We start from the raw sequence: 24,998 nt of genomic DNA, 5'->3' as shown, positions 1-24,998 counted from the left end.
CTCTGAAGTTAAATGATGCACATAGGAGTATATGATTTAGCAGCAAGCATAATAAGCCCCCCTTATCTTACACAGTTCTTGTGAGGTTCACAAACGAGACAAGGTGGGGTACAGCATCCAGCAGAGTACTGAGCACAAAGCAGTCACTCAAATGATAACCATTACCATGGCAACATGTAAGGTATGAACATCCTGCCTGGAGCCAAGGGCTTATGAAAGACAGCCTTAGGATATGAGGTTCATAAAGCAGCTTAGCTTTATGGGGAAAGGTCTGGAGGAAGGACAAGGATGTAGACTTCACAGTGGGCAAGAGAATCAGAGGATATCTGGGTGGCTGCAGGAATGACTGACTTAATTATGTATTAAGAAATGTAACCTGGCAAACTGGGCATGGTGGCTCATGCCTGTAATACCGGCACTTTGGGTGGTCAAGGCAGGCAGATGGATCACTTGAGGTCAGGAGTTCAAGATCAGCCTGGCCAATGTGGCAAAACCCCCGTCTGTACTAAAAATACAAAAATTACCCAGGTGTGGTGGCACACATCTGTAATCTCAGCTACTGTGAGGCTGAGGCACGAGAATCACTTGAACCCGGGAGGCGGAGGTTGCAGTGAGCCAAGATTATGCCACTGCACTCTAGCCTGGGCAACAGAGTGAGACTCTGTCTCAAAAAAAAAAAAAAAAAAAAAAAGAGAGAGAGAGAGAGAGAGAAAGAAAGAAAGAAAGAAAGAAAGAAAGAAAGAAAGAAAGAAAGAGAAAGAAAGAAAAAGAAAGAAAGAAAGAAATGTAACCCAGCAGTAGTATAAGGAAATACAGTAAAAAGACTAAAAGGAGAAAGAGCTATTGAAGTCAAGTGGACTTAGAATGAGAAAAGATGTGGGTGAAACATTGGAGGTAGCATATGGGGTAGGACAAAAGCTCTATTAACTCATCTTCATAAAATACTGCTTTCAGGAATAACAGAAGCCAGAATCAAAGCTGTTTATGGTTAAGAGCTTGGGTAATAAGAAGAGAGCTAGTATCACTGACGAAGAAGTGAGAAAGGAGAAGACACTTAAAGAACAGAGGAATCAAATGTTAGATGTACTGAATTTGAGGTAAAGGCTCATTCCCCTATGGAAATCTTCCAACAATAAAGCAGAGACACAGGATGAAGCACAGGAGATGAAGAACCAGGATTCATCCACAGAGAGCTAACAACTAAGACCATGCAAAAAAGAAATCCAAGAGAACTACCCCCACAACTAAATCCCGTCCTCTCTGCCGACTATGAGTGCTGAGAAGCACGTAGTAACAAATATGTGATGAACTGAGAAAGAAATGTTAATAAAATGAGCTATTAAAGGACACAGAAAGAGTGATCAGAAAGATAAAAAAGATATGGAAGACAAAAGAATCACAGAAATAAGGAGAGGAGAATGGTAAGAGAAGCTAATCAATGTTAAATGAATGCAGAATGAGTTGAGGAGAATGAAGACTGAGAAACTGTCCTCAATGCTAGGATTGTTCCATGCTGACCAGAATCAAAACGGACTAAATTCTGAGAGTCAAGTAAGCATATTAGCTGCACTTGAGCCCTACATAAGCTATGGCCTCCCTGACATGATTCTATTCCTTTTTTCATTTGACTAACTTTTCATGTACTGCCTTCCAGTGAAACGTTCCTAAGTTTTCTCCTCTTTAATTTATAAAATGTTATATTAAAAATCTGAATACTGCTAAATGTAATTAGGGAAGACAGGAAGGAGCCAAGGGCAGGGTTAGTTCATGTGAACTGGAGGTGAACCCTTTTTCCTTTAGTCAAAACAACATTAAATACACAAACAAATGAAATGCCAAATCAACTTACTTAGGATAAAAAGAAAATAAAGCAAATAACACAGTGAGTAACTTAAAAAATGAACTCAGAATAACTTACTACTGCATATAATACTGATGAGCATACATCTGTTGCCACCACAGCATCTGCAGTGGGCTAAATGCGGGATACACTGGGAATTCAGGTGGAGCAGCTTGCCCAGGAAACTGGTTGTCTACATTTCTGCAAGAAATAAATAATGAGCTCTTTTAATGCTCTAGCAGCTAAAAGTATTATTATAAATTTTCATTTCTGAACCCCAAGTCAACCATTAACAGAATATATTTAAATCTCACTGAAAAGAAAAATACTTATTTTCAACAATTCTTCAAATAAGACAATATGTCTTACATAAGTTGACCCGGGGCCCAACTATATAGAATAACTAACATTTCAGTCCAGTTTTAAAGGGAAAACAAAGAGAAACACCACAAAATGTACATCCAATCTAAACATTTATTATCTTCTCATTTCATTACATGAAGCCAAAAATACCTTCATTTTAAGTACATTTTCCTTAAGAAGCAAAGCCCTAAAATAAATTTCATGGCAAAATATTTTGGGGAATGGTGAAACAGACAAATGATATTTTATATCAGTAATAGTGTTATTAAAATATAGCAGCTATGAGCTGCAAAATAAAAAAGAACATTATGAAAACCTGTAAAATATTCTGTAAAGAGACAAGATTAGTAGAACATGTTCACACATACATTCTTAAAGTAGGTTAAAATTTTCTTTCTTTTTTTTTTTTTTTTTGAGACGGAATCTCACTCTTTCGCCCAGGCTGGAGTGTAGTGGCGTGATCTCGGCTCACTGAAACCTCTGCCTCCTAGATTCAAGCAATTCTCCTGCCTCAGTCTCCCAAGTAGCTGGGACTACAGGCACGCGCCACCACACCTGGCTAATTTTTTTTTTTGTATTTTTAGTAGAGACAGGGTTTCACTGTGTTGGCCAGGCTGGTCTCGAACTCCTGACCTCAGGTGATCCGCCCGCCTTGGACTCCCAGAGTGGTAGGATTACAGACATGAGCCACTGCGCCTGGCCAAATTCTATTAATTTAGTAAAACTTGTGGAAGGTCACATTTAACTTCTCTATACTTCAGTTTCCTCACTTCTAAAATGGATCTAATAATAGAATCTTCGTCACAGGATTCTTACCCTGTATTCATGAAATGTTAGCTAGTTTTATTTTTACTCTCCCCATTCCAACACCAAACATGATGCCAAAGTGTATAATGTGAGATTTGTAGAAAATCACATATATCAAGACAACTACAGAGATAAACAGGTAAGTAAATGCAGAATTCTTTGTGAATCTGCTAACTCTTCTTCACATTACTTGATTTTTATCTTTAGCTGATACTAGTTTGGTCTATCCAGAGTGAGACAAGAATAAATTATTCACTGTAATTTTATATTCTAAAGACTGTTTACACATACGATTGGTAATAATTGATTATAGAAACCTAACTTAGAAGAGCTTGGGGAGCTAAGCCTTATGAACAGGCTATACTTAAGGAAACCTGGTGCTAGGTAAGGCATCACCTTCCCCACATGTTACCTGAACTTCCCTTATTCTTGATGGAGCAGTGGCAGCCACATAGGGTCCCATCCTGAAAAGACCCTTCAATCTCCTAATATTTTATATATATTTCCTTCATATAGGGTCCTATATAAGGGGGAAAAAACTTCAGCTCTCTTGGACACAGGGGACAACAGACGACACAGCACCTCCCCACCTCAAAAAAAGCAAACCTCAACCCAGCTATTCCTTTAAAAAGATGTCAGTTAGTGATCAAGTCTGGAGAGAAAGCCATACCACTAAGGCAGAGAAGTATTATAAAAACATTTGTTTTGTACAACTCAGCATTTACACCAGGGAGCTGATGCATCTCTGAGCAAATCTATAAAACTACCTAAATCAAGTATTACAGCAATATGCTGTATCTAGGTGTATATTTTAAATTTTATTAGTATTTCCCATTATGAAAAAACCCATCCCCTTGAAAGCAAATCTCCACCAATCTCTATCATTAATAAGAATGTCAAACAAGTCTGTTACTTCAACTGTAAAATGGGAAGGCCGGACTTTGTCACTGTTTTTAAAGCTCAAGGGAGAAGAAGAAGCCACTAACAATTACTTTTTTAAAAAGTTATAGCTTCCCATGTCACCCTACTGCATGCTGCCCAAAACATATGGAGAACATAAGGTGATTATTGAAAATATGTTGCCAAAATAAATAAATAACCTCCCCAAAGTATTCTTCCCTTTTTCCCTAATAAGTTAGAAAACTACTGGACGATATAATTGCCAAATACATCCCAGGCCCAAGATGACATACTATAATTTTCAGTTGTGTTCATTACCCTCAGACAAGATGGTATGCATTTGGTATTCTCCAGAAACAAGGAATAAAGGATCTGATGCTAAATTATAAAGTTATTAATAAAATACATAGGAATAGATACAATGAAACACATTACTTAAGAATTTAATATATTTTAGAGGATGCATCATTAAACAACAAGTTAAAGAGAATTGTTATTTAATGCTAGGAAAAAAGATTACCAAATCTGTGGGGGAAAGGAGTTTAAAAGCTTCATCTCATTCTATATATTCAAATAAGAGAGCTGAAATAAAGTATTAAGAGTTAAACCACAGATAGCCTAGAAGAAACTAGAATTATTTACCAACTCTTTGGAGGAAGGACTTTCCTAACTTAAGTAACAGAAGAAAGCAGAAAAAAAAAATCAACATATTTGACAACAAAATTTAAAGAGAAATGGCTAAGAAATGTTGCAATAAATTGTAGTTAATATCTTTTCTGTATAAACAACTAATAGAAACAGTAATCATTAGGATATCAAATACTAATTAAAGCAAAGATAGCTTTTTTTTTTTTTTTTGAGACGGAGGCTCGCTCTGTCATCCAGGCTGGAGTGCAGTGGCGCGATCTTGGCTCACTGCAAGCTCCGCCTCCCGGGTTCACGTCATTCTCCTGCCTCAGCCTCCGGAGTAGCTGGGACTACAGGTGCCCGCCACTGCACCCGGCTAATTTTTTGTATTTTTAGTGAGACGGGGTTTCACCGTGGTCTCCATCTCCTGACCTCGTGATCCACCCGCCTCAGCCTCCCAAAGTGCTGGGATTACAGGCGTGAGCCACTGCGCCCGGCCCAAAGATAGCTTTTTTAAGTTTGTTTGCCAAGGTAGAAAAGATTAAATAAAAGTATCTATTATTGGCAAGAGGTACAGGTAAAATCTAACTCTTTGATTGCTGGTGGCAGTATAAATTGGAATAAGCCGTTAAAACACAATTACAAAATTAAAGACCTTTAAAAATGTTTCGCTTTAAGGAAAAAAAATTCTACCTCATGGATAAGAAGAATCAATATCATTAAAATGGCCACACTATCCAAAGCAATTTGTAGATTCAAGGCAATCCCTATGAAACTACCAATGCCATTTTTCACAGAACTAGAAAAAACTATTTTAAAATCCATATGGAACCAAAAAAGAGCCCGAATAGCCAAGGCAATCCCAGGCAAAAGGAACAAAGATGGAGGCATCATGTTACCTGACTTCAAACTACTGCAGGTCTACAGTAACCAAACCAGCATGGTACTGGTACAAAAACAGACACACAGACCAATGGAACAAAACAGAGAGCCCAGAAATAAGGCTGCACACCTACAACTGTCTGATCTTTGATAAAGCTGACAAAAACAAGCAATGGGAAAACTATTCAATAAATGGTGCTAGGATAATTGGCTAGTCATATGCAGAAGATTGAAACTGGACCCACCTTCCTTACATCATAGACAAAAATCAACTCAAGACGGTTTAAAGACTTACAGGTAAAACTCAAAACTATAAAAATCCTGTAAGACAACCTAGGTAATACCATTCTGGACACAGGAGTGGGCAAAGATTTCATGACAAAGATGCCAAAAGCAATTGCAACAAAAGCAAAAATTAACAAGTGGGATCTACTTAAACTTAAGAGCTTCTGCACAGCAAAAGAAACTATCACCAGTGTAAACAAACACCCTACAGAATGGAAGAAAATATTTGCGAACTATACATCAGACAAAAGTCTAATATCTAGCATCTATAAAGAACTTAAACAATTTTAAAAGAAAAGAAAAACATTTAAAAAGTGGGCAAAGAACATGAACACACACTTTTCAAAAGATATACATGCGGCCAACAAGCAAATGAGAAAAAGCTCAACATCACTGATCATTACAGAAATGCAAATCAAAACCATAATGAGATACCATATCACACCAGTCAGAATAGCTACTATTAAAACGTTAAAAAATAACAGATGCTGGTAAGGTTGCAGAGAAAAGGGAACACTTCTACACTGTTGGTGGGAGTGTAAATTAGTTCAACCATTGTGGAAAGCAGAGTGGTGATTCCTCAAAGAGCTAAAAACAGAACTACCATTTGACCCAGTAATTCCATTACTGGGTATACACCCAAAGAAATATAAATCATTCTATAATAAAGACATATGCATGTGAATGTTCATGCAGCACTATTCACAATAGCAAAGGCATAGAATCAACCTAAATGCTCATCAATGACAGACTGGATAAAGAAAAAGTACATATACACCATGGAACACTATACAGTCATAAAAGAAAATGAGATCATGTCTTTTGCGGGAACATGGATGGAGCTGGAGGCCATTATCCTTAGGAAACTAATGCACGAGCAGAAAACCAAATACCGCATGTTCTCACTTATTAGTGGGAGCTAAATGATGAGAACACATGGACACAAAGAGGAGAACAACAGACACTTGGGCCTAGTTGAGAGTGGAGGGTAGGAGGAGGGAGAGGATCAGAAAAAATAACTACTGGGTACTAGGCTTAGTACCTGAGTGACCAAATAATCTGTAAAACAAACCTCCATAACACGAGTTTACCTATGTAACAAACCTGAACATGCACCCATGAACCTAAAAGTTTTTTAAAAAGCTTTGCTCTTATGCCCAACTGCCCAAGTAATTCTGCTTTTGAAAATTAGCTTATAGAAATATGAAATATGGAAAAAACTTCACATCTCTGCCCTTTAATAAAACCTTTATACATACTCCCACTTCCAGCCTGCTGTCGTCTAATAATAGAGAGGAACTGGAGACAGGGACAATAGTTCATTAATTTTTTTTAAAATAGAGAATGTTATCATAGCACTTAATCGCCACGTTGAAACTGCCTTTTTAACTGCACACCTATGTAGACATTTACTCTCTGATCTATCTACTTTGGCCCATTCCTACTTTAAGACACAAATCTATCCTAAATACAGCAAAGCCAAAATATAACAAAAATATGAAGGGATGTTTCCACAAAACTATTCATCAAAACACTATTTATAATAGCAAAGACTGTAAATAACTCAAATATTTGTCAATATGAGGTTGGATGTCACAGTTCACACACTGAATGAATTAGTATGCAGCTATAAAAAGGAATGAAGATCTCTCTCTACTCCTATGGAGTGACTTCTTAGATATTTATGTGAAATTTTGTTGAAAAACAATGTTAAGAAGAATATGTATAATAACATTTGTATAAGAATGAGGATATATTTATATATGTGTATACATATATATGTGTGTGTACACACACAAACACACACACACACTTTCATGAATTTTCCACAAAGAAACCAATGGAAAAAATAATAATAAAAATAAAATAATAAATTATTATGGAAAGGAAGAGAACAAGACAAGTGAAGAAAATGAAAATAAGCCTCTCTGAATGTATCTTGTTTTGACACTGGAACATTAATAATGTTTTATATAAATAAAAAAACTAAACTAAAAAGAAAAAAATAGAAAGCTGTAAAAAAAAAAAAAACTAAAAAGTTTCAAGTTTAATAGTATAACCATACAGAGAATTATTCTACTGACTTCAAAACAATATTTTAACTATCCCTAGTAGGGTAAATACTAAATACAAAAAGAAAAATAAAAGTTTTAAACCACATTCAGTGATCTTACAAAAGTGGAAACAGTACTGCTATTTTAAAACTATTTGAAAAACATAAGCATATGTACATACAGATAAAGCAAATAAGTAATTATGCTAATTCATTAGGGACTAGGATGTTTTAGCATAGAAGATATATAAATACACATACCAAAGATGATTTGTGAAAACTCTAACCTTTAACCTAAATTTGAAATATCGGTATGAACTCATGATTTTTTTTTTCCTTTTTTCCAAAACATACATAGCACCACCCACCCATGGGATAATTACTTTAAAAAAAAAAAAAAAATGATAAACCTTAATTGAATGTAGTCAGGCCCTAGATCTACCTACCAGTTTACAGGCAATATAGGATACAGAAAAATGCTAAATGACACCATGAGAACTTAGCTATATTTAGACCACTGTGGGAAATAACACAGAACAACTACAGAAAGAGTATGAAGTAAGAAAAGAAAGGAAAAGGGAATTAGATTAGAAAAGCTTTAAGAAACATCAACCTGCCAGGCGCGATGGCTCATGCCTGTAATCCCAGAACTATGGGGGCCTGAGGCAGGTGGATCACTTGAGCTCAGGAGTTCGAGACCAGCCTGGCCAACATGGTAAAACCCCATCTCTACTAAAAAGACAAAAATTAGCCAGTGTGGAGATGTGCGCCTGTAGTCCCAGCTACTCAGGAGGCTGAGACAGGAGAATCGCTTGAACCCAGGAGGCAGAGGTTCCAGTGAGCCAAGATTGCACCACTGCACTCTAGCCTGGGGGAAACAGTGAGGCTCTGTCTCAACAACAACAAAAAAAGGAAACATCAACCAAATGCACTATGTTAGTCTCTTCAAATACTGATTCAATCACAATAACTATAAAAAGACATCTGAGACACTCAGGAAAAACTGAACACAAAGTGAATACTAGATGATATTGAAGATTTTTAAGTTTTGTTGAGATTTCTAATGGTATTGTGATTAAGATTTTTTTAAAGCCCATAGCTACCATATCTGTTACAAATACATACTGTTTACAGATAAAATTATAAGGTCTAGGTTTTGTTTTAAACTGCAGCCCAAGGATAAAAAGGGAAACAGAAGGGGAACTAGATGAACAATGGTAATTTGTTAATTGTTGAAGTTAGGTATTAGGTACACTGGGGTTCATTACAATATCTTCTGTACTTGGTGAATGTTTAAAAAGTATAATAAAGTCTTTAAAAATAAAAAAGCAGTATATAAAAATACTGACTGTTTAACCTAAATATCCATCAGCAGGGACTGGTTCATTAAATTATAGTAATCTGTATAATGGAATGCTGTGAAATTAATAAAGAATGAGACAGCTGGGCTTCCCTGTAGTCACAGCTACTCGGGAGGCTGAGGCAGGAGGACTGCTTGAGCCCAGGAGTTCAGGAAAGTCTGGGCGATATAGTGAGATCCCATCTCTAACAAAATAAAAATAAAAACTAAAAAATAGCTCTTTTCCGTGGTGCCTCGGAGGCGTTCAGCTGCTTCAAGATGAAGCTGAACATCTCCTTCCCAGCCACTGGCTGCCAGAAACTCATTGAAGTGGACGATGAACGCAAACTTCGTACTTTTTATGAGAAGCATATGGCCACAGAAGTTGCTACTGACGCTCTGGGTGAAGAATGGAAGGGTTATATGGTCCGAATCAGTGGTGGGAACGACAAACAAGGTTTCCCCACGAAGCAGGGTGTCTTGACCCATGGCCGTGTCCGCCTGCTACTGAGTAAGGGGCATTCCTGTTACAGACCAAGGAGAACCAGAGAAAGAAACAGAAAATCAGTTTGTGGTTGCATTGTGGATGTAAATCTGAGCGTTCTCAACTTGGTTATTGCAAAAAAAGGAGAGAAGGATATCCCTGGACTGACTGATACTACAGTGCCTCGCCGCCTGGGCCCCAAAAGAGCTAGCAGAATCCGCAAACTTTTTAATCTCTTTAAAGAAGATGATGTCTGCCAGTATGTTGTAAGAAAGCCCTTAAATAAAGAAGGTAAGAAACCTAGGACCAAAGCACCCAAGATTTAGTGTCTTGTTACTCCACGTGTCCTGCAGCACGAACGGCGACGTATTGCTCTGAAGAAGCAGCATACTAAGAAAAATAAGGAAGAGGTTGCAGAATATGCCAAACTTTTGGCCAAGAGAATGAAGGAGGCTAAGGAGCAGTGCCAGGAACAAATTGCAAAGAGATGCAGACTTTCCTCTCTGCGAGCTTCTACTTCTAAGTCTGAATCCAGTCGGAAATAAGATTTTTTGAGTAACAAAGAAAAAAGATCAGACTTGGGAAAAAAAAAAAACTAAAAAATATAAACAAAGAATGGGACAGCTCTTGTGTATTAACGTGGTGCAGTTATTAATATATTTATTGAAAAAACAGGATATAGGCTAGTGTCTACAGTAAGTCCTCACTTCCATTGTCAATAGGTTCTTGGAAACTGTGACTTTAAACAAAACGATGTATAACAGGTCCTGGAATAATGTCATTTTTCTATAACATTAATGAAAAAAAAGTTGGTTTTGTTAACACTGTTTCACTTAAAGTTGCAGTTTCCAAGACCCTATCATGATTTTAAGTGAGGACTTACTGTATAGAAAGTATGCCATTATGTGTTAAAATAAACATGCATGTACACATGCATGCACATACACACATACTTGTGTAAGCACATTTTTATCTCTAGAATACAAGGGAACAGCTAATAATGGTTGCCTCTAAGGAGGGCAAGTGGTATAAGACATAGAAATGAAACTCTTATATACTTTTGTTTTGTTTTGTTTTGAACATGGTACCACTCACATGTATTACCTCTTAGAAAATAATTTTAAAAATAAATTGCCTGTTTAATCTACTGTCTCTCTGACTAGTCTCTGTGTTCCTAAGGACAGGAAATAGGCTTTATCCATTATTACTGTATCTCTAGCATCTAGCACAATAAATATGTACTGAACAACTTCATATGAGCATTAAGAAAATATTGAAAATAAGGCCGGGTGCAGTGGCTCACGCTTGTAATCCCAGCACTTTGGGAGGCCGAGGCGGGCGGATCACGAGGTCAGGAGATCGAGATCACGGTGAAACCCCGTCTCTACTAAAAATACAAAAAATTAGCCGGGCATGGTGGCGGGCGCCTGTAGTCCCAGCTACTCGGGGGGGCTGAGGCAGGAGAATGGCATGAACCCGGGAGGCGGAGCTTGCAGTGAGCCGAGATTGCGCCACTGCACTCCAGCCTGGGCAACAGAGGGAGACTCCGTCTCCAAAAAAAAAAAAAAAGAAAGAAAATATTGAAAATAAAATACTGATTATAAGCAACTATTTAATCTAGTAATTTGTAAATTCCACTTAAGATTATTCAACATTAAATGAAAACATGTAAGGTTACCAACACAGTAAAAATTTCAACTATATTAAATAAAAACATTTACAAAATAAAGGATACTGAGCTGGGCACAGTGGTTCAAGCCTATAATCCTAGCTACTTGGGAGGCTGAGATGGGAGGATTGCTTGAAGCCAGGAGTTTGAGACCAGCCTAAGCAACATAACGAGACCCTATCTCTAAAAAAAAATCTCAACTAGCTGGGCATGGTGGCACATGTCTGTAGTCCCAGCTACTCAGGAAGCTGAGGTGGGAGGATCACTTTAGCCCAGAAGTTCAAGGCTGCAGTGAGCTATGATGGCACCACCACACTCCAGCCTGGGCAAGAGAGTGAGATCCCATCTATTTAAAAAAAGAAAAAGAAAGAAAGAAAGGATACTGGAAGAAAATACAAAATGTTAAATTAATTGTCTTCTTTTTTTGGCAAAAAGCAAAATAAAATAGCAGAAACATGAGGAACATGTAACTATTTGGAATGTGTAATATGCCTGTCCCCATAGAAAATGTCATATTCTTTATGCAAGGAAAACTGAGTAAGATAATAACCTGGTTTCTCCCTCTGCCCCTAGGAAAGTCACAATGAGGAAACAGCTGAAATAAACAAGCTGGAGGAAATCACAGCTGGTGGCAGAAGTTCTGACAGCTTTTTTTTTTCTTTTCAGATAGGCTATACTAGTTAGCACTGTAGGATAATAACTAAACACAGAAAAAAGGGAGCAAGGCAAATTCACTGAAACACATAAAATTACTGGAGTACTATAGAAATTATGGAAAAAAAAACCAAGAAGTAGAAAGACTGTCATTCATAATTATATACTTGAAAGCTATACCAAAAGACAATCATCATAGGTTTTAAAAAGTTAAAATTACAGAGGAGAAGAGATTAAAGGAACCGGAAACTTCAGGAACAAACTTTCACAGGAAACATGCTAAATTAGTCTTGCTTCCCCGACCACTCCATACAAGCGACCAAGCAGCAACCTCATGGAATCCCCACTGTGTTCCCAGAAGCCTCCTTTTCAAGACTCTGCACTTGCTTTGTTCTCCCTATTAACCCCCTTAAAGACAGCTCAGATGTTATCACCTCTGAAGCCCTTCCCACTCCTCCAAGCAGAGATAGGCCCGCCCTCCTCCAGGCTCCCTCAGCACTTTTTTCCAGGACATGACAGCCCATCAGCAGATGATAATTCATTTGCTTATCTGACCTACTTCCAGTGAGAAAGAACAGAATTCATTTTCCTCTCCTGAGTGCCTAGTACACAGCAGATTCTAAAGTAAACATTTACTGAATGAAGTCACAGGGTCTTCATGCAAATAGATTTGCTCACACAGTCACCAATACTTAAAATCTGACTGGTAGATCTCACCAGAAAAAAAGTTTTGAATTGTGGTTGGAGGTGTGACACCGCCATTACGAATAAAGTCAAAATACGAATGATAACCCAGGAAAAAATAGTGAAACAAATGATAGACAAAATAGTCACTTCAGCAATGCTGTTAAGAATATAGGCCTCCAAGTTAAAAATGGATTTGAATTCTAGTTCTGCTACTGTGAACTTAGGCAAACTGCATAATCTTTAAGTCTCCTTCTCCTCATCCATAAGTGGCAGATAACAGTGCCGAGACCAGAGTTTGTATAAAATGTAGTGAAGTAAGGCACATATAGGTACTTAATACAATGCCTAACTTCTGCTAATGCTCAATAAGTATTAGTTATTAATATCCTTTTGGATAAAGTGTGGTAAATGAATTTTTAAAGATACCACCACACCAACAAATAAGCAACTCACGAAACATAAAGAATGCCTCTTTACCATGTCTCAAATTAAAACAAGGACATCCCAACTAATCACTTTAGCAAGTACATATCTGTACAAGTAAAGAGACTCAGGATTTTCAACGTTACTGAGAAAGTAAACTGGTACAACTTCACTGTAGTTTTGCAAGTCTTTAAGGGCCTCAAAAAGTCTTAAGAACACTTTGACTCAGGAATTCCCCTTCTCACAATTTATCCTAAAATAATGACTGCTAATATGTAAGCACACACATTTAAGAATGCTGATTATGGTAATATTTCGTGGGAAAAAAAACTGACCCAAATATTTATGGTAAAAGATCGCCCCAATTCTTCAGTTTTCTATAACAGGATTATACATGCATACTATCTGCCCCGCAGTAGCAAAGCTGGTTTACGCTGGCTCACCTGGCTCATAACAGTAGACTGCTGAGCCATGATGGGAGTATTTACACCAGAGATATCAGCAAATGCTATAAATCTAGGGCTTTATTTCCCTCACCCACAAAGCCAGCTGTTAAGCATTTACCAGCACAGCACTGGATGTAATTTGCAACACTTCTCCCTCTCAATGCTGCTGAGCTGTTGAGAGTGGCCATGTGATTGCTTTGGCCAATGTAGTATTAGTAAATGTGACAGGCAGAAGACTTCAAATGTGCTCAGTCATTAGCTTGCCCTCTTGTTTTCCTGTCATTTGCCATGAGAAGAATGTGTGCCACAAAATTAATGATCTACAGAGAATGAGAAACTTGAAACAGACCTGAACAACCCAAGGAAGAGCTATAGCAGTGACTAAAAGATCTGTGAACAAGAAAAATAAAATGTATTGTAAGCCACTGAGATTTTGAGGTTAGCATGCAGCAAAACTAATACGTTCTCCATCAATATATGTGTGAACAAATTAGTAAATCTACATAAAGAAAAATCATACAGACTTTAAATGTTGTGGATTTATGGCCGGGCGCAGTGGCTCACGCCTGTAATCCCAGCACTTTGGGAGGCTGAGGCGGGCGGATCACAAGGTCAAGAGATCAAGACCATCATGGCTAACATGATGAAACCCCATCTCTACTAAAAATACAAAAAATTAGCCAAGCATGGTGGCAGGTGCCTGTAGTCCCAGCTACTCGGGAGGCTGAGGCAGGAGAATGGCATGAACCCGGGAGGCGGAGCTTGCAGTGAGCTGAGATCGCGCCACTGCACTCCAGCCTGGGCGACAGAGCGAGACTCTGTCTCTGAAAAAAAAAAAAAAAAAGTTGTGGATTTATATTTGACCTGGAAATATGTCCAAACTATATTACGTTTTTTTTTTAAGTTTACAAAACAAAATGAACAGTATGATGTTTCTATTTTAAAAGCATACATAGAAAAGTGTTTAGAAGGATAGTTACTAAAATGTTAGTAATGGTTGTCAATAAAAAGTGTCAAACGGTGTAAAATATTTGAAGAGATTTATTCTGAGCCAAATACGAGTGACCGATGGTCTGTGACACAGCCCTCAGGAGATCCTGAGAACATGTGCCCAAGGTGGTCAGGGGATACCCTAGTTTTATACATTTTAGGGAGACATGTGACATCAAATACATGTGAAATATATATTGGTTTGGTCCAGAAAGGCAGGATAACTCAAAGCAGGGGCTTCCAGGTTATAGGTAGATTTTTTAAAAATATTACTGGCACTTGGGTGAAAGAATTATTATCAACAGAAAGGAATGTCTGAGTTCTGATAAGGGGTTGTAGAGACCAAAGTTTTATCATATAGATAAAGCTCCAGGTAGCAGCCTTCAGAGAGAATAGATGGTAAATATTTCTTATCACACTTAAGGTCTGTGTTGATGTTAAATGCTGGTCGGCTTTTCCTGAATTCCAAAAGGGAGGAAGGTATAATGAGGGATGTCCCACCCTCCCTTCCCATCATGGCCTGAACCAGTTTTTCAGGTTCACTCTGGAGTGCCCGGGCTAAGAGGAGAGGTCCACTCAGATGGTTGGGGGACTTGAGAATTTTATTTTTGGTTTATATGGTTATTTCTGAGTGCTGGGCTACAAGAAATTTTTACTTTTAAAAAATCAGTACAAAAAATTAGCCGGGCGTGGTGGCGGGCGCCTGTAGTCCCAGCTACTCGGAGAGGCTGAGGCAGGAGGATGGCGTGAACCCGGGAGGCAGAGCTTGCAGTGAGCCGAGATCGCGCCACTGCACTCCAGCCTGGGCGACAGAGCAAGACTCCGTCTCAAAAAAAAAAAAAAAAAAATCAGACAATAGGGATTCTTAGAGAGGCTTCATGATGGCTAACTACAGGCATCTGATAACTCACCTCCTCCACAAAAAAGAACAAAACTACTGAGTAGATGATCACACTTCCAGTAGATCACCTAAGGGAGAAAGCTGGAATTCAATAGAGAAGTGACAGGCAACACCTAAGGCAAGGAAGGAGAGGGAAGCAAGGCCTGGAAAGGCTCCCCAGTGCAGGGAAAGGTTAAGTGGGGACCCCCAGCAGTCTACATTCCCACTGCAGACTCCTGTAATCCTAGTCATAAGACAGACCCTTAATGCACATGGGCCCCGAGATTAACAGGAGACCACACGAAGGCACTGCTCAAGAGGAGTTCACAATGGGTCCCACACACCTCCTAAGCCCTAAGTAGCTACAGCAAGGCACCATTTTCAGAGTCCAACCCCCAGTGGGCTGCATCCTGCCCTGGGGCCCAAGAACCCCTGTATCTCACATCCCTGGAGCCTCACTGAGATCCCCTGTGCATTCCCAGGTGGCGCTGCTAACTGATGTATCTTGGGCCAAAGTGCAAGACATCGTCAGCAACCCCACACCTGTGAATGGTGCTACTGAGCATTTACAAGCACCCTGAGGACAGGCTACCAGCTTGCAGCTACCATCTGAGACCAAAGCGTACCCCCCCACACCAATTTACGACTGTTGTCACTGAAAGCAACTCAGCCCTCCCAGTAACAGGCTGCAGTGCATCTCCCAAGCACTGTACTGGAAGTCTGGGGATCACATCATCCTCACCTACCAGAACCAGCAGCTGCACAAACCACCAGGGGGCCTGAGATCAAGTCAGCCTGCCCAGTTCCACCCACCTCCAGTGGCTGAGCATGCCATCCAGGGGTCTGTGGATTGCACCATCCACAACTGCTGGCACCTGAGTACTCCTCCCAGAGGCCTGAGGACCCAATCTGCCACTACTACCACAGCAGACACCCATGTGCATGCACTACCTGTGGGCTTGGGAACTGGCCCACCCAACCCACTGCAGTCATCACCAACACCACCACAGACTGCTTGGGAGCCAGAGGTTTGTCCCACCACTACTACTGCCATAATCCATGGCATATCCACTGCCTAGGGGCCTGATGACAGGCCAAACTGCCCAGCCCACCACTGTCACTGATGGCATCCAAACAAGCTGGCTGGAGGCCCCCCAAGAATTGGCCCACCTGGATCATCTCACACTGGTGCCAGCATATGCCACACTGGGGCCTAAGGACAGGCATACTCAGCCTACCACTGCCATCACTGGGACCTAAAGATTGGCCCACCCGACACCCCTGTACCCAGCAAAACTTCACCACAGCCTCCACTAAAAACCACACCCTAAGACACTGAGAAAATCGGACACTACTGACACTGTTCCTGACAAAATTCATACAGAGACTACACTATGGTATACATACAGAATCAAAGCCAAAGTGGCCTACCCAAACAACACTATAGACACATCTTTAGGAAAAAGTGCCCCCCTACAAAAGCAAATTCAAAAAACTGAAGGACTGTTATACCACATGCACAGATATCAACATAAGGATAGAAGGAACATGAAAAAGCAAGGAAATATGACACTTCCAAAAGAATGTAATTCTCCAGCAATGGATTCCAGTGAAAAAAAAAAAATTGTGAAATCCAGAAAACGAATTCAAAATAATGATATTAAAGAAGTACGATACAAGAGAATTCAGATAAACAATATAAAAAAATCTGAAAAACAATTCAGGATACAAATGTGAAATTTACCAAAGACACAGGTATCATTAAAAAGTACCCGAGGAGAGTGAAAATCATCTGGCAACCACTGAACAGGCCTAGAGATAAAAAACTTCTTATCTGAGCAATTTAGAAGGGAGCAAAGACTACCTGGTGACAATCAAACAGGTCAAACAGAGGCAAAACTCCTTATCTGGGGAATTTAGAGGTAATCAAACCTCCCTAGTATCTAAAGTCAGCATGTGATTCCAGGCCTCTTTCAATTTTTATAAGTAACTAAAATTTCTATACATTTCTGGAATGCCATGCTGAAACTAATTTTACAACCCTAAGCTACTGTCTTAAAGCCTATAAATGCTCCTAAGGAAAATCCACCATGGTGCGCTCAGTCCTTTCACTGAGGCACCCGCTGTACCATTTTGCAGCGTTCTTCCTTTCTAATAAAGTTTCCTTTTTCAAACCTGTACTGTTGTCAGTAAATTCTTTTTACCAACCCGTAAGTTGACCACTTCCTGGTGCCAGGGCTCTGACACCTCACCCAACAATCCTCAAATAGATACAATTCAAAAAGGTCTTCTCCACAACACATTATAGTCAAACTGTCAAAGGCAAAGAGAGAATTCTAAAAATAGCAAGAGAAAAGCATCCAGTCACTTAATGCTTAGAATCCCCAGCAGACTATAAGCAGATTTCTCAGCAGAAACCTTACATGCCAGGAGAGAATAGGCGGATATATATGAAGTGAAGAAAGAAAGAGAGAAAAAGAAAGGAAAAAAGGAAAGAAAGGCAGGAAGGAAAGAAAGGAAGGAAAGGAAGAAAAAGAAGTAGAGGGAGGGAGAAAGGGAGGAAGGGAGGGAAGAGAGGGAGGGAGGGGAAGGGAAGGGAGAGAAGGAAGGAAAGGAAGGAACCTCTCTGCCAAGGATACTATACCCAGCAAAGTTATCCTTCATAAATGAAGGAGAAATAAAGTCTTTCCCAGACAAGCAAAAGCTGAAGGAACCCATCACCACTATACCGGCCCTCCAAGAAATAATTAAGGGAGCCCTATATCTGGAAGGAAACACATCAAAATATAAAACCCACTGGTAGAGCAAATACACAAATAAAAAAGAGAAAGAATTTACATGTCACCACTATAGAAAACCACCAACCAAAATGAAAAACAATATGAGAGAAAGAAAGGAACAAATGCTATACAAAAACCAGAAATCAATTACTAAAATGACAGGAATAAGCCCTGTCATATCAATAATAATCTTGAATATAAATGAATTAAACTTACCACTTAAAAGATACAGAGGGGCTGAAAGAATTTTTTAAAATGATCCAACCATACGCTGCCTACAAGAAATTCATCTCAACTGTAAAGGCACAGACTGAAAGTAAGGGATGGAAAAAGATATTCCAAGCAAACAAAAATCAAAAGCAAACAAGAACATCTATCCTTATAACAAGTAACACAGACTTTAATTTAAAAACAGTAACAACAAAGAAGGTCATTATATAATGATAAAGGGATCAATTCAACAAAAAGATATAACAATTCTAAACATACATGAACCAAACAACAGACCACTCAGCTCTATCAAGAAAACATGATCAGACCTAAAGGGAGGGACAGAATCCAATATAATAAGTGCTAGGGACATCAACACCCAACTCTCAGCATTACACAGATCATCTAGACAGAAAATTAACAAAGAAACACTGGATTCAAACTGCACTTTAGACCAAATGGGCATAACAGACATTTACAGAACATTTCATCCAACAGGTACAGAATACACACTCTTCTTATCAGCCCATGGACCATTCTCCAGAACAGACTGTATGTTAGGCCACAAAACAAGTCTCAAAAAATTTTTAAAAATCAAAATCATATCAAGTATCTTTTATGACCACAACAGAATAACACTAGAAATGAGTAACAAGAGAAACTTTGGAAACTGTACAAAATACATAGAAATTTTAAACAACATGCTCCTAAATGACCATTGGGCCAAGGAAGAAATTAAGGAGAAGATAAAAAATGTTTGTGGTGTGTAGTGGCATGTGCCTATAATCCCAGCTACTCAGGAGGCTGAGGCAGAAGGACTGTTTCAGCCTAGGAGTTCTGCAGTGAGCTAGGATCACACACCGCACTCCAGCCTGGTCAACAGAGTGAGACTGTCTCTAAAACGACAACAAAAAGTTCTCGAAACAAATGAAAGCCAAAAAACAATATACCAAAACCTATGGAATATGACAAAAGTGGTGCTAAGAGAGATGTTTATAGCAATAAATGCTCACATCAAAAAAGTAGAAAGATTTCAAATAAACAATCCAACAATACACCTCCAAGAACTAGAAAAGCAAGAATCACCTAACCCAAAATTAGTAGAGGGAAAGAAATAATAAAGATCAGGATAGACTGAAAAAAAAACAATACAAAAGATCAACAAAATAAAAACTTGGCTTTTTGAAAAGATAAAATCGCTAACCACTATCTAAGTAACAAAGAAAAAAAAAAGACCCATATAAATAAAGTCAGATATGAAAAAGGAAACCTTACAACCAATACCACAGAAATATAAAAGAGAAATCATCAAGCTATTATGAACAACTACACACTAATACATCAGAAAACCAAGCTATTATGAACAACTACGCACTAATACATCAGAAAACCAAGCTATTATGAACAACTACACACTAATACATTAGAAAACCTAGAGAAAATGGGTAAATTCTTAGACACACACAGCCTGCCAAGATTGAATCAGGAAGAAACAGAAAACCTGAACAGACCAATAATAAGTAATGAGATTGAATCCGTAATTAAAAAAAAAAAATCTCCCAACAAAGAAAAGTCCAGGATTGGATGGCTTCACTGCCAAATTCAACCAAAACTTTTTTTTTTTTTTTTTTTTTTTTTTAAAGACAGAGTCATGCTCTGTTGCCCAGGCTGGAGTGCAGTAGCACAATCTTGGCTGACTGCAACCTCCACCTCCTGGAGTGATTCTCATGCTTCAGCTACCTGAACAGCTGGGATTACAGGCATATACCACTACACCCAACTAATTTTTTGTGGGTTTTATTTATTTATTTATTTGAGATAGAGTCTCACTCTGTTGCCCAGGCTGAAGTGCAGTGGCACAATCTCAGCTCACTGCAACCTCCACCTCCTGGGTTCAAGCGATTCTCCTGCCTCAGACTCCCGAGTAGCTGGGATTATAGGCATGCACCACGACGCCCAGCTAATTTTTGCATTAGTAGAGATGGGGTTTCACAATGTTGGCCAGGGGCTGGTCTCAAAACTTCTGGCCTCAAGCAATCCACCCACCTCAGCCTCCCAGTGTGCTGAGATTACAGGCATGAGCCACTGTGCCCAGCCTTGACCAATCTTATAAAGAAGAATTAATACCAATTCTCCTCAAACTACTCCAAAACATTGAAGAGGAGGGAATTCTACTAGGCATTAACCCGATACTAAAACCAGAGAAGGACACAACAAAAACAACAAAAAACTACAGGTCAACGATGAACACAGACACAAAAGTCCTCAACAAAATACAGCAAACCAAATCCAACAGCACATCAAAAAGAGAACACATCATCATCAAATGGGATTTATCCCAGGGATGCAAGAATGATTCAATAGATGCAAATCAATAAACATGATACATCACATCAACAGAATGAAGGACAAAAACCATATGATCATCTCAACATCCCTTCATAATAAAAGCTCTCAACAAACTAGGCATAGATGGAACGTATCTCAACATAAAAAAGACCATATATAACAAACCCACAGCTAACATCATACTGAATAAGTAAATCTGAAAGCCTTTCCTCTAAGAGCTGGAAAAAGACAAGGATCCCCACTTTTACCAGTCTTTTTCAACACAGTACTGGGAGTCCCAGCCAGAGCCATCAGGCAAGAGAAAGCAAGAAAAGGCAGCCAAATTGGAAAAGAGGAAGACAAACCATCCCTCTTTGTAGATAGACTCCACCAATAAACTCTTAGATTTGGAAAGTTACAGGATACAAAATCAAAATACAAAAATCGGTAACATTTCTACACACCAAAAACAAACTAGCTAAGAAAGAAATCTAGCCGAGTGTGGTGGCTCACGCCTGTAATCTCAGCACTTTCGGAGGCTGAGGTGGGCGGATCACCTGAGGTCAGGAGTTTGAGACCAGCCTGGCCATAATGGTGAAACTCCGCCTCTACTAAAAATACAAAAAATTAGCTGGGCATGATGGCAGAAACCTGTAATCCCACTTACTTGGGAGGCTGAGGCAGGAGAATCGCTTGAACCAGAAAGACAGAGGTTGCAGTGAGCTGAGATTGTACCACTGCACTCCAGACTGGGCAACAAGAGCAAAACTTCATTTCAAAAAAATAAAAATAAATAATGAAATAAATGAATAAATCAAGAAGACAATCCACTTACAATAGCTACCAAAAAAATACAATAAGATACTTAGGAATAAATTTAACCAAGTAGGTTAAAGACCTCTATAAGGAAAACTATAAAACACTAACGAAAGAAATTGAAGAGGATATAAACAAATGGAAAGACACCCTGTGCTCATGAATCAGAAGAGCTTATATCATTAAAATTAACATATTACCCAAAGCGATCTATAAATTCAATGAAAATACCAATGTCATTTTTTTACAGAATTAGAAAAAAAATCCTAAAATTCATATAGAACAAAAAAAGAGCCTGAACAGTGAAAGTAATCCTGAACAAAAGAACAAAGCTGAAGGCATCACACTATTTGACTTGAAAATATATTACAAGGCTGTAGTAACCAAAATAGCATGGTATTGATATAAAAATACATACAGAAGACCAACGGAACATAACAGAGAAGCCAGAAATAAATCCATGTAGTTACAACTAACTGATTTTCCTTTTTTCTTTTTTCTAAATGTTTCTCAAAAAGCCAACTGATTTTCAACAAAGGTGTCAAGAACATACACTGGAGAAAGAACACCCTCCCTTTGATAAATGATGCTGGAAAAGTTGGCTAGCCATATGCAGAAGAATAAAACTGAACCCCTTTCTCTCACCATATAAAAAAATCAACTCAAGACAGATTAAAGACTTAAACTTAAGACCTGAAATATAAAACTACTAAAAGATATAATAAATATAAATATAAACTACTTCAGGATATAGGTCTCATCAAAAATTTTATGGCTAAGACATCTAGAACACAGACAACAAAAACAAAAATAGACAAATGAGACTACATTAAACTAAAAAGCATAGCAAATGAAGCAATCAACAGAGTGAAGAGGCAACTGCTGAATGGGAGAAAATACCTGCAAACTATTCAGCTGACAAGAAACTAGTATGTAGAATATACAAAGAACTCATACAACTCTTCTTACAGTTAATAAAACAAATAATCCCATTAAAAAGTTGGCAAAGGACATGAATAGCTATTTCTCAAGGAAGACATACAATGGCAAACAGGTATATGAAAAAAATGCTCAACATGACTCAGTAGGGAAACGCAAATCAAAACCACAATGAAATTTAATTTTACCCCTGTTAGAATGGCTATTATTAAAAAGACAAAAAAAATAGATACTGGCTAGGATGGGGAGAAAAGGGACCTTTTATACACTGTTGGTGGGAATGTAAATTAGTATAGCCACTATGGAAAACAATATGGGGATTTCTCAAAAACCTAAACACAGTTTGGGTGTGGTAGCTCATACACGTAATTCCAGTACTTTGGGAGGCCAAGGGGAAGAATCGCTTGAGCCCAGGAATATAATCATGATGCTGCACTCCAGCCTGGGCAACAGAGCAAGACCTTCTCCCAAAAAAAAAAAAAAAAAAAAAACACGGCCGGGCACGGTGGCTCACGCCTGTAATCCCAGCACTTTGGGAGGCCGAGGTGGGCGGATCACGAGGTCAGGAGATCGAGACATTCCTGGCTAACACTGTGAAACCCCATCTCTACTAAAAAATACAAAAAAAATTAGCCAGGTGCCGTGGCAGGCGCCTGTAGTCCCAGCTACTCGGGAGGCTGAGGCAGGAACCTGGGAGGTAGAGCTTGCAGTGAGCCGAGATCGCACCACTGCACTCTAGCCTGGGAGACACAGTGGGACTCCGTCTCAAAAACAAAAACAACAAAAACCACTACACATAAAACTACCCTATGATCCAGCAATCCCACTACTAGCTGGCTATTTATCCAAAGGAAAAGTATGTCAAAGATACCTGCACTCCCATGTTTACTGCAGCACTGTTCCCAACAGCAAAGATGGAATCAATCTAAGTGTTCATTAATGGGCAAATAAGAAAATGTGCTATATATAGACAATAGAATACTATTTCGCCATAAAAGAGAACGAAATCCTGTCATTTGCAGCAACACAAATGGTACTGGAGGTCATTATGTTACGTAAAATAAGCCAGGCCAGAAAAACAAATATTTCATATTCTCACTCATATATGGAAGCTAAGTAAGTTCATCTCATGGAGGTAGAGAGTAGATTGATAGACACAAGGGGCTAGGAAGGGTGCTGGGGGTGGTGGGGGTGAGGTGATGAAGGGAAGATGAGAAGTTGGTTAATGGGTATAAATACAGCAGGGTAGGCTGACTATAGTTAGCAACAATGCTGTAAATTTCAAAACAGCTAGAAGGGCAGACTTGAAATCTTACCAACACATAGAAATGATAAATATTCTAGGTGATGGATACCGTAAATACCCTGACTTGATCATTACACATTCTATGCATGTGTAATGATCATCACATGAACTCCATAAATATGTGCAAGTAACAATTTTAAAAATAAATTCTAACAAAACAGACAATATAGATGGGTACAATAAGTAGCTTTTCAGATTTGTTATTAAACAAGACTGTTAATATTTCAGCAGGAAAAACTGAATGTACAAAACTGGGTTTTTTATAAACCAGCCAGTAACTGTTACAGAGTAAATAAACAGCACAACAGACTGAGTCCAAAAACAGTCAAGACTTATAAATGGAACTTTGTAAATGAACAGCCAGTGTTGCAGGTGATGTATTGCTTTGTCCTTCTCATGTTTTCTCAGGAGCTAGGTAGGCAAATAATCAACTACATTAGGATTTCCCAAAGTGAGGTTCCCAGGGTATTGTTAGATTGGCAGACTTCTGAACACCATCTCAAAACTAGTGATTCAAAACCTCAGGGAGTAGGGACCAGAAATAAGCAATTTTCAGTTTTAATACACTCACTAAATATTGAGAATACTAACCTACATGGTGGTAAACAATACATGCAGACTAGCTAAATATAAGCTATACATAAATTTGAAAACAAAGAGCAGAGCTGTTTTATTTTGATAGCAAATTCTTCAAGGTCACTAAATTACGGCTCTTGCACATTTTAAGGCTAAGACTATGTTAAATAAAATTTACCTAAAGTATAAAGTCTTCATTAGAAAAAATGACAACTATAATAAGAAGTCAAATCATGTTCATTGTTGAACTGAATAACCTAATACTGAATTGTCACATCAATTGCTTTATAAATCAGAAAATACTCTCTCCAAATATAAAGACTTATTTTCTAGCACCTAACACAAGCATTCATTTGACTGTTTTAGTGTACCATACACAGAGATGCTTATAAATGTTTGCTGAATGTACAACATTCACTTATAAGGATGAAAGAATTTATAAGTAATCGCTAATACATCACTATGTACCAGTTACTGTTTTAATCACTTTATGTACACTAACTCTTTTAAACCACATAGAAATCCTGTAAGAGTTCTATAGTCCCCTAAATAATGAGAAAACTGAAGCAAAGTAGAGAAGAGACTTGCCCAAACTAGTCACTAAATACAAAACCAGATTCACAAGATTCAAACCCAGGCAGGCTGGCTCCAGAATCTGTACAATCATTAAGCTATACTGCCTTCATTATTAAAAATAAAATATTATTCATCTAG

At 38.5% G+C, this 24,998-nt stretch overlaps 1 protein-coding gene and 1 pseudogene across 5 annotated transcripts in view; one reads left to right on the top strand and one right to left on the bottom strand.

Annotated features, from left to right (window-relative positions):
* HERPUD2 (HERPUD family member 2) overlaps window positions 1-24,998 on the bottom strand; it is a 177,082-nt gene that overhangs the window by 2,866 nt on the left and 149,218 nt on the right. For all 5 annotated transcript variants that reach the window (XM_032758332.2, XM_032758329.2, XM_032758331.2 and 2 more), the window contains one exon: window positions 1,919-2,041. In XM_032758332.2, the coding sequence (XP_032614223.1) occupies window positions 1,919-2,041 (123 nt within the window). The remainder of the gene's footprint in view (window positions 1-1,918; window positions 2,042-24,998) is intronic.
* On the top strand, window positions 9,343-10,240 carry LOC116812555 (small ribosomal subunit protein eS6-like; annotated as a pseudogene).

The sequence above is a fragment of the Hylobates moloch genome, unplaced genomic scaffold, assembly GCF_009828535.3.
Source record: "Hylobates moloch isolate HMO894 unplaced genomic scaffold, HMol_V3 SCAFFOLD_1, whole genome shotgun sequence".
Classification (NCBI taxonomy): Eukaryota; Metazoa; Chordata; class Mammalia; order Primates; family Hylobatidae; genus Hylobates; species Hylobates moloch.
The sequence above is the reverse complement of the archived record's forward strand: the minus strand, read 5'-3'. Positions and strand labels throughout refer to the sequence as shown.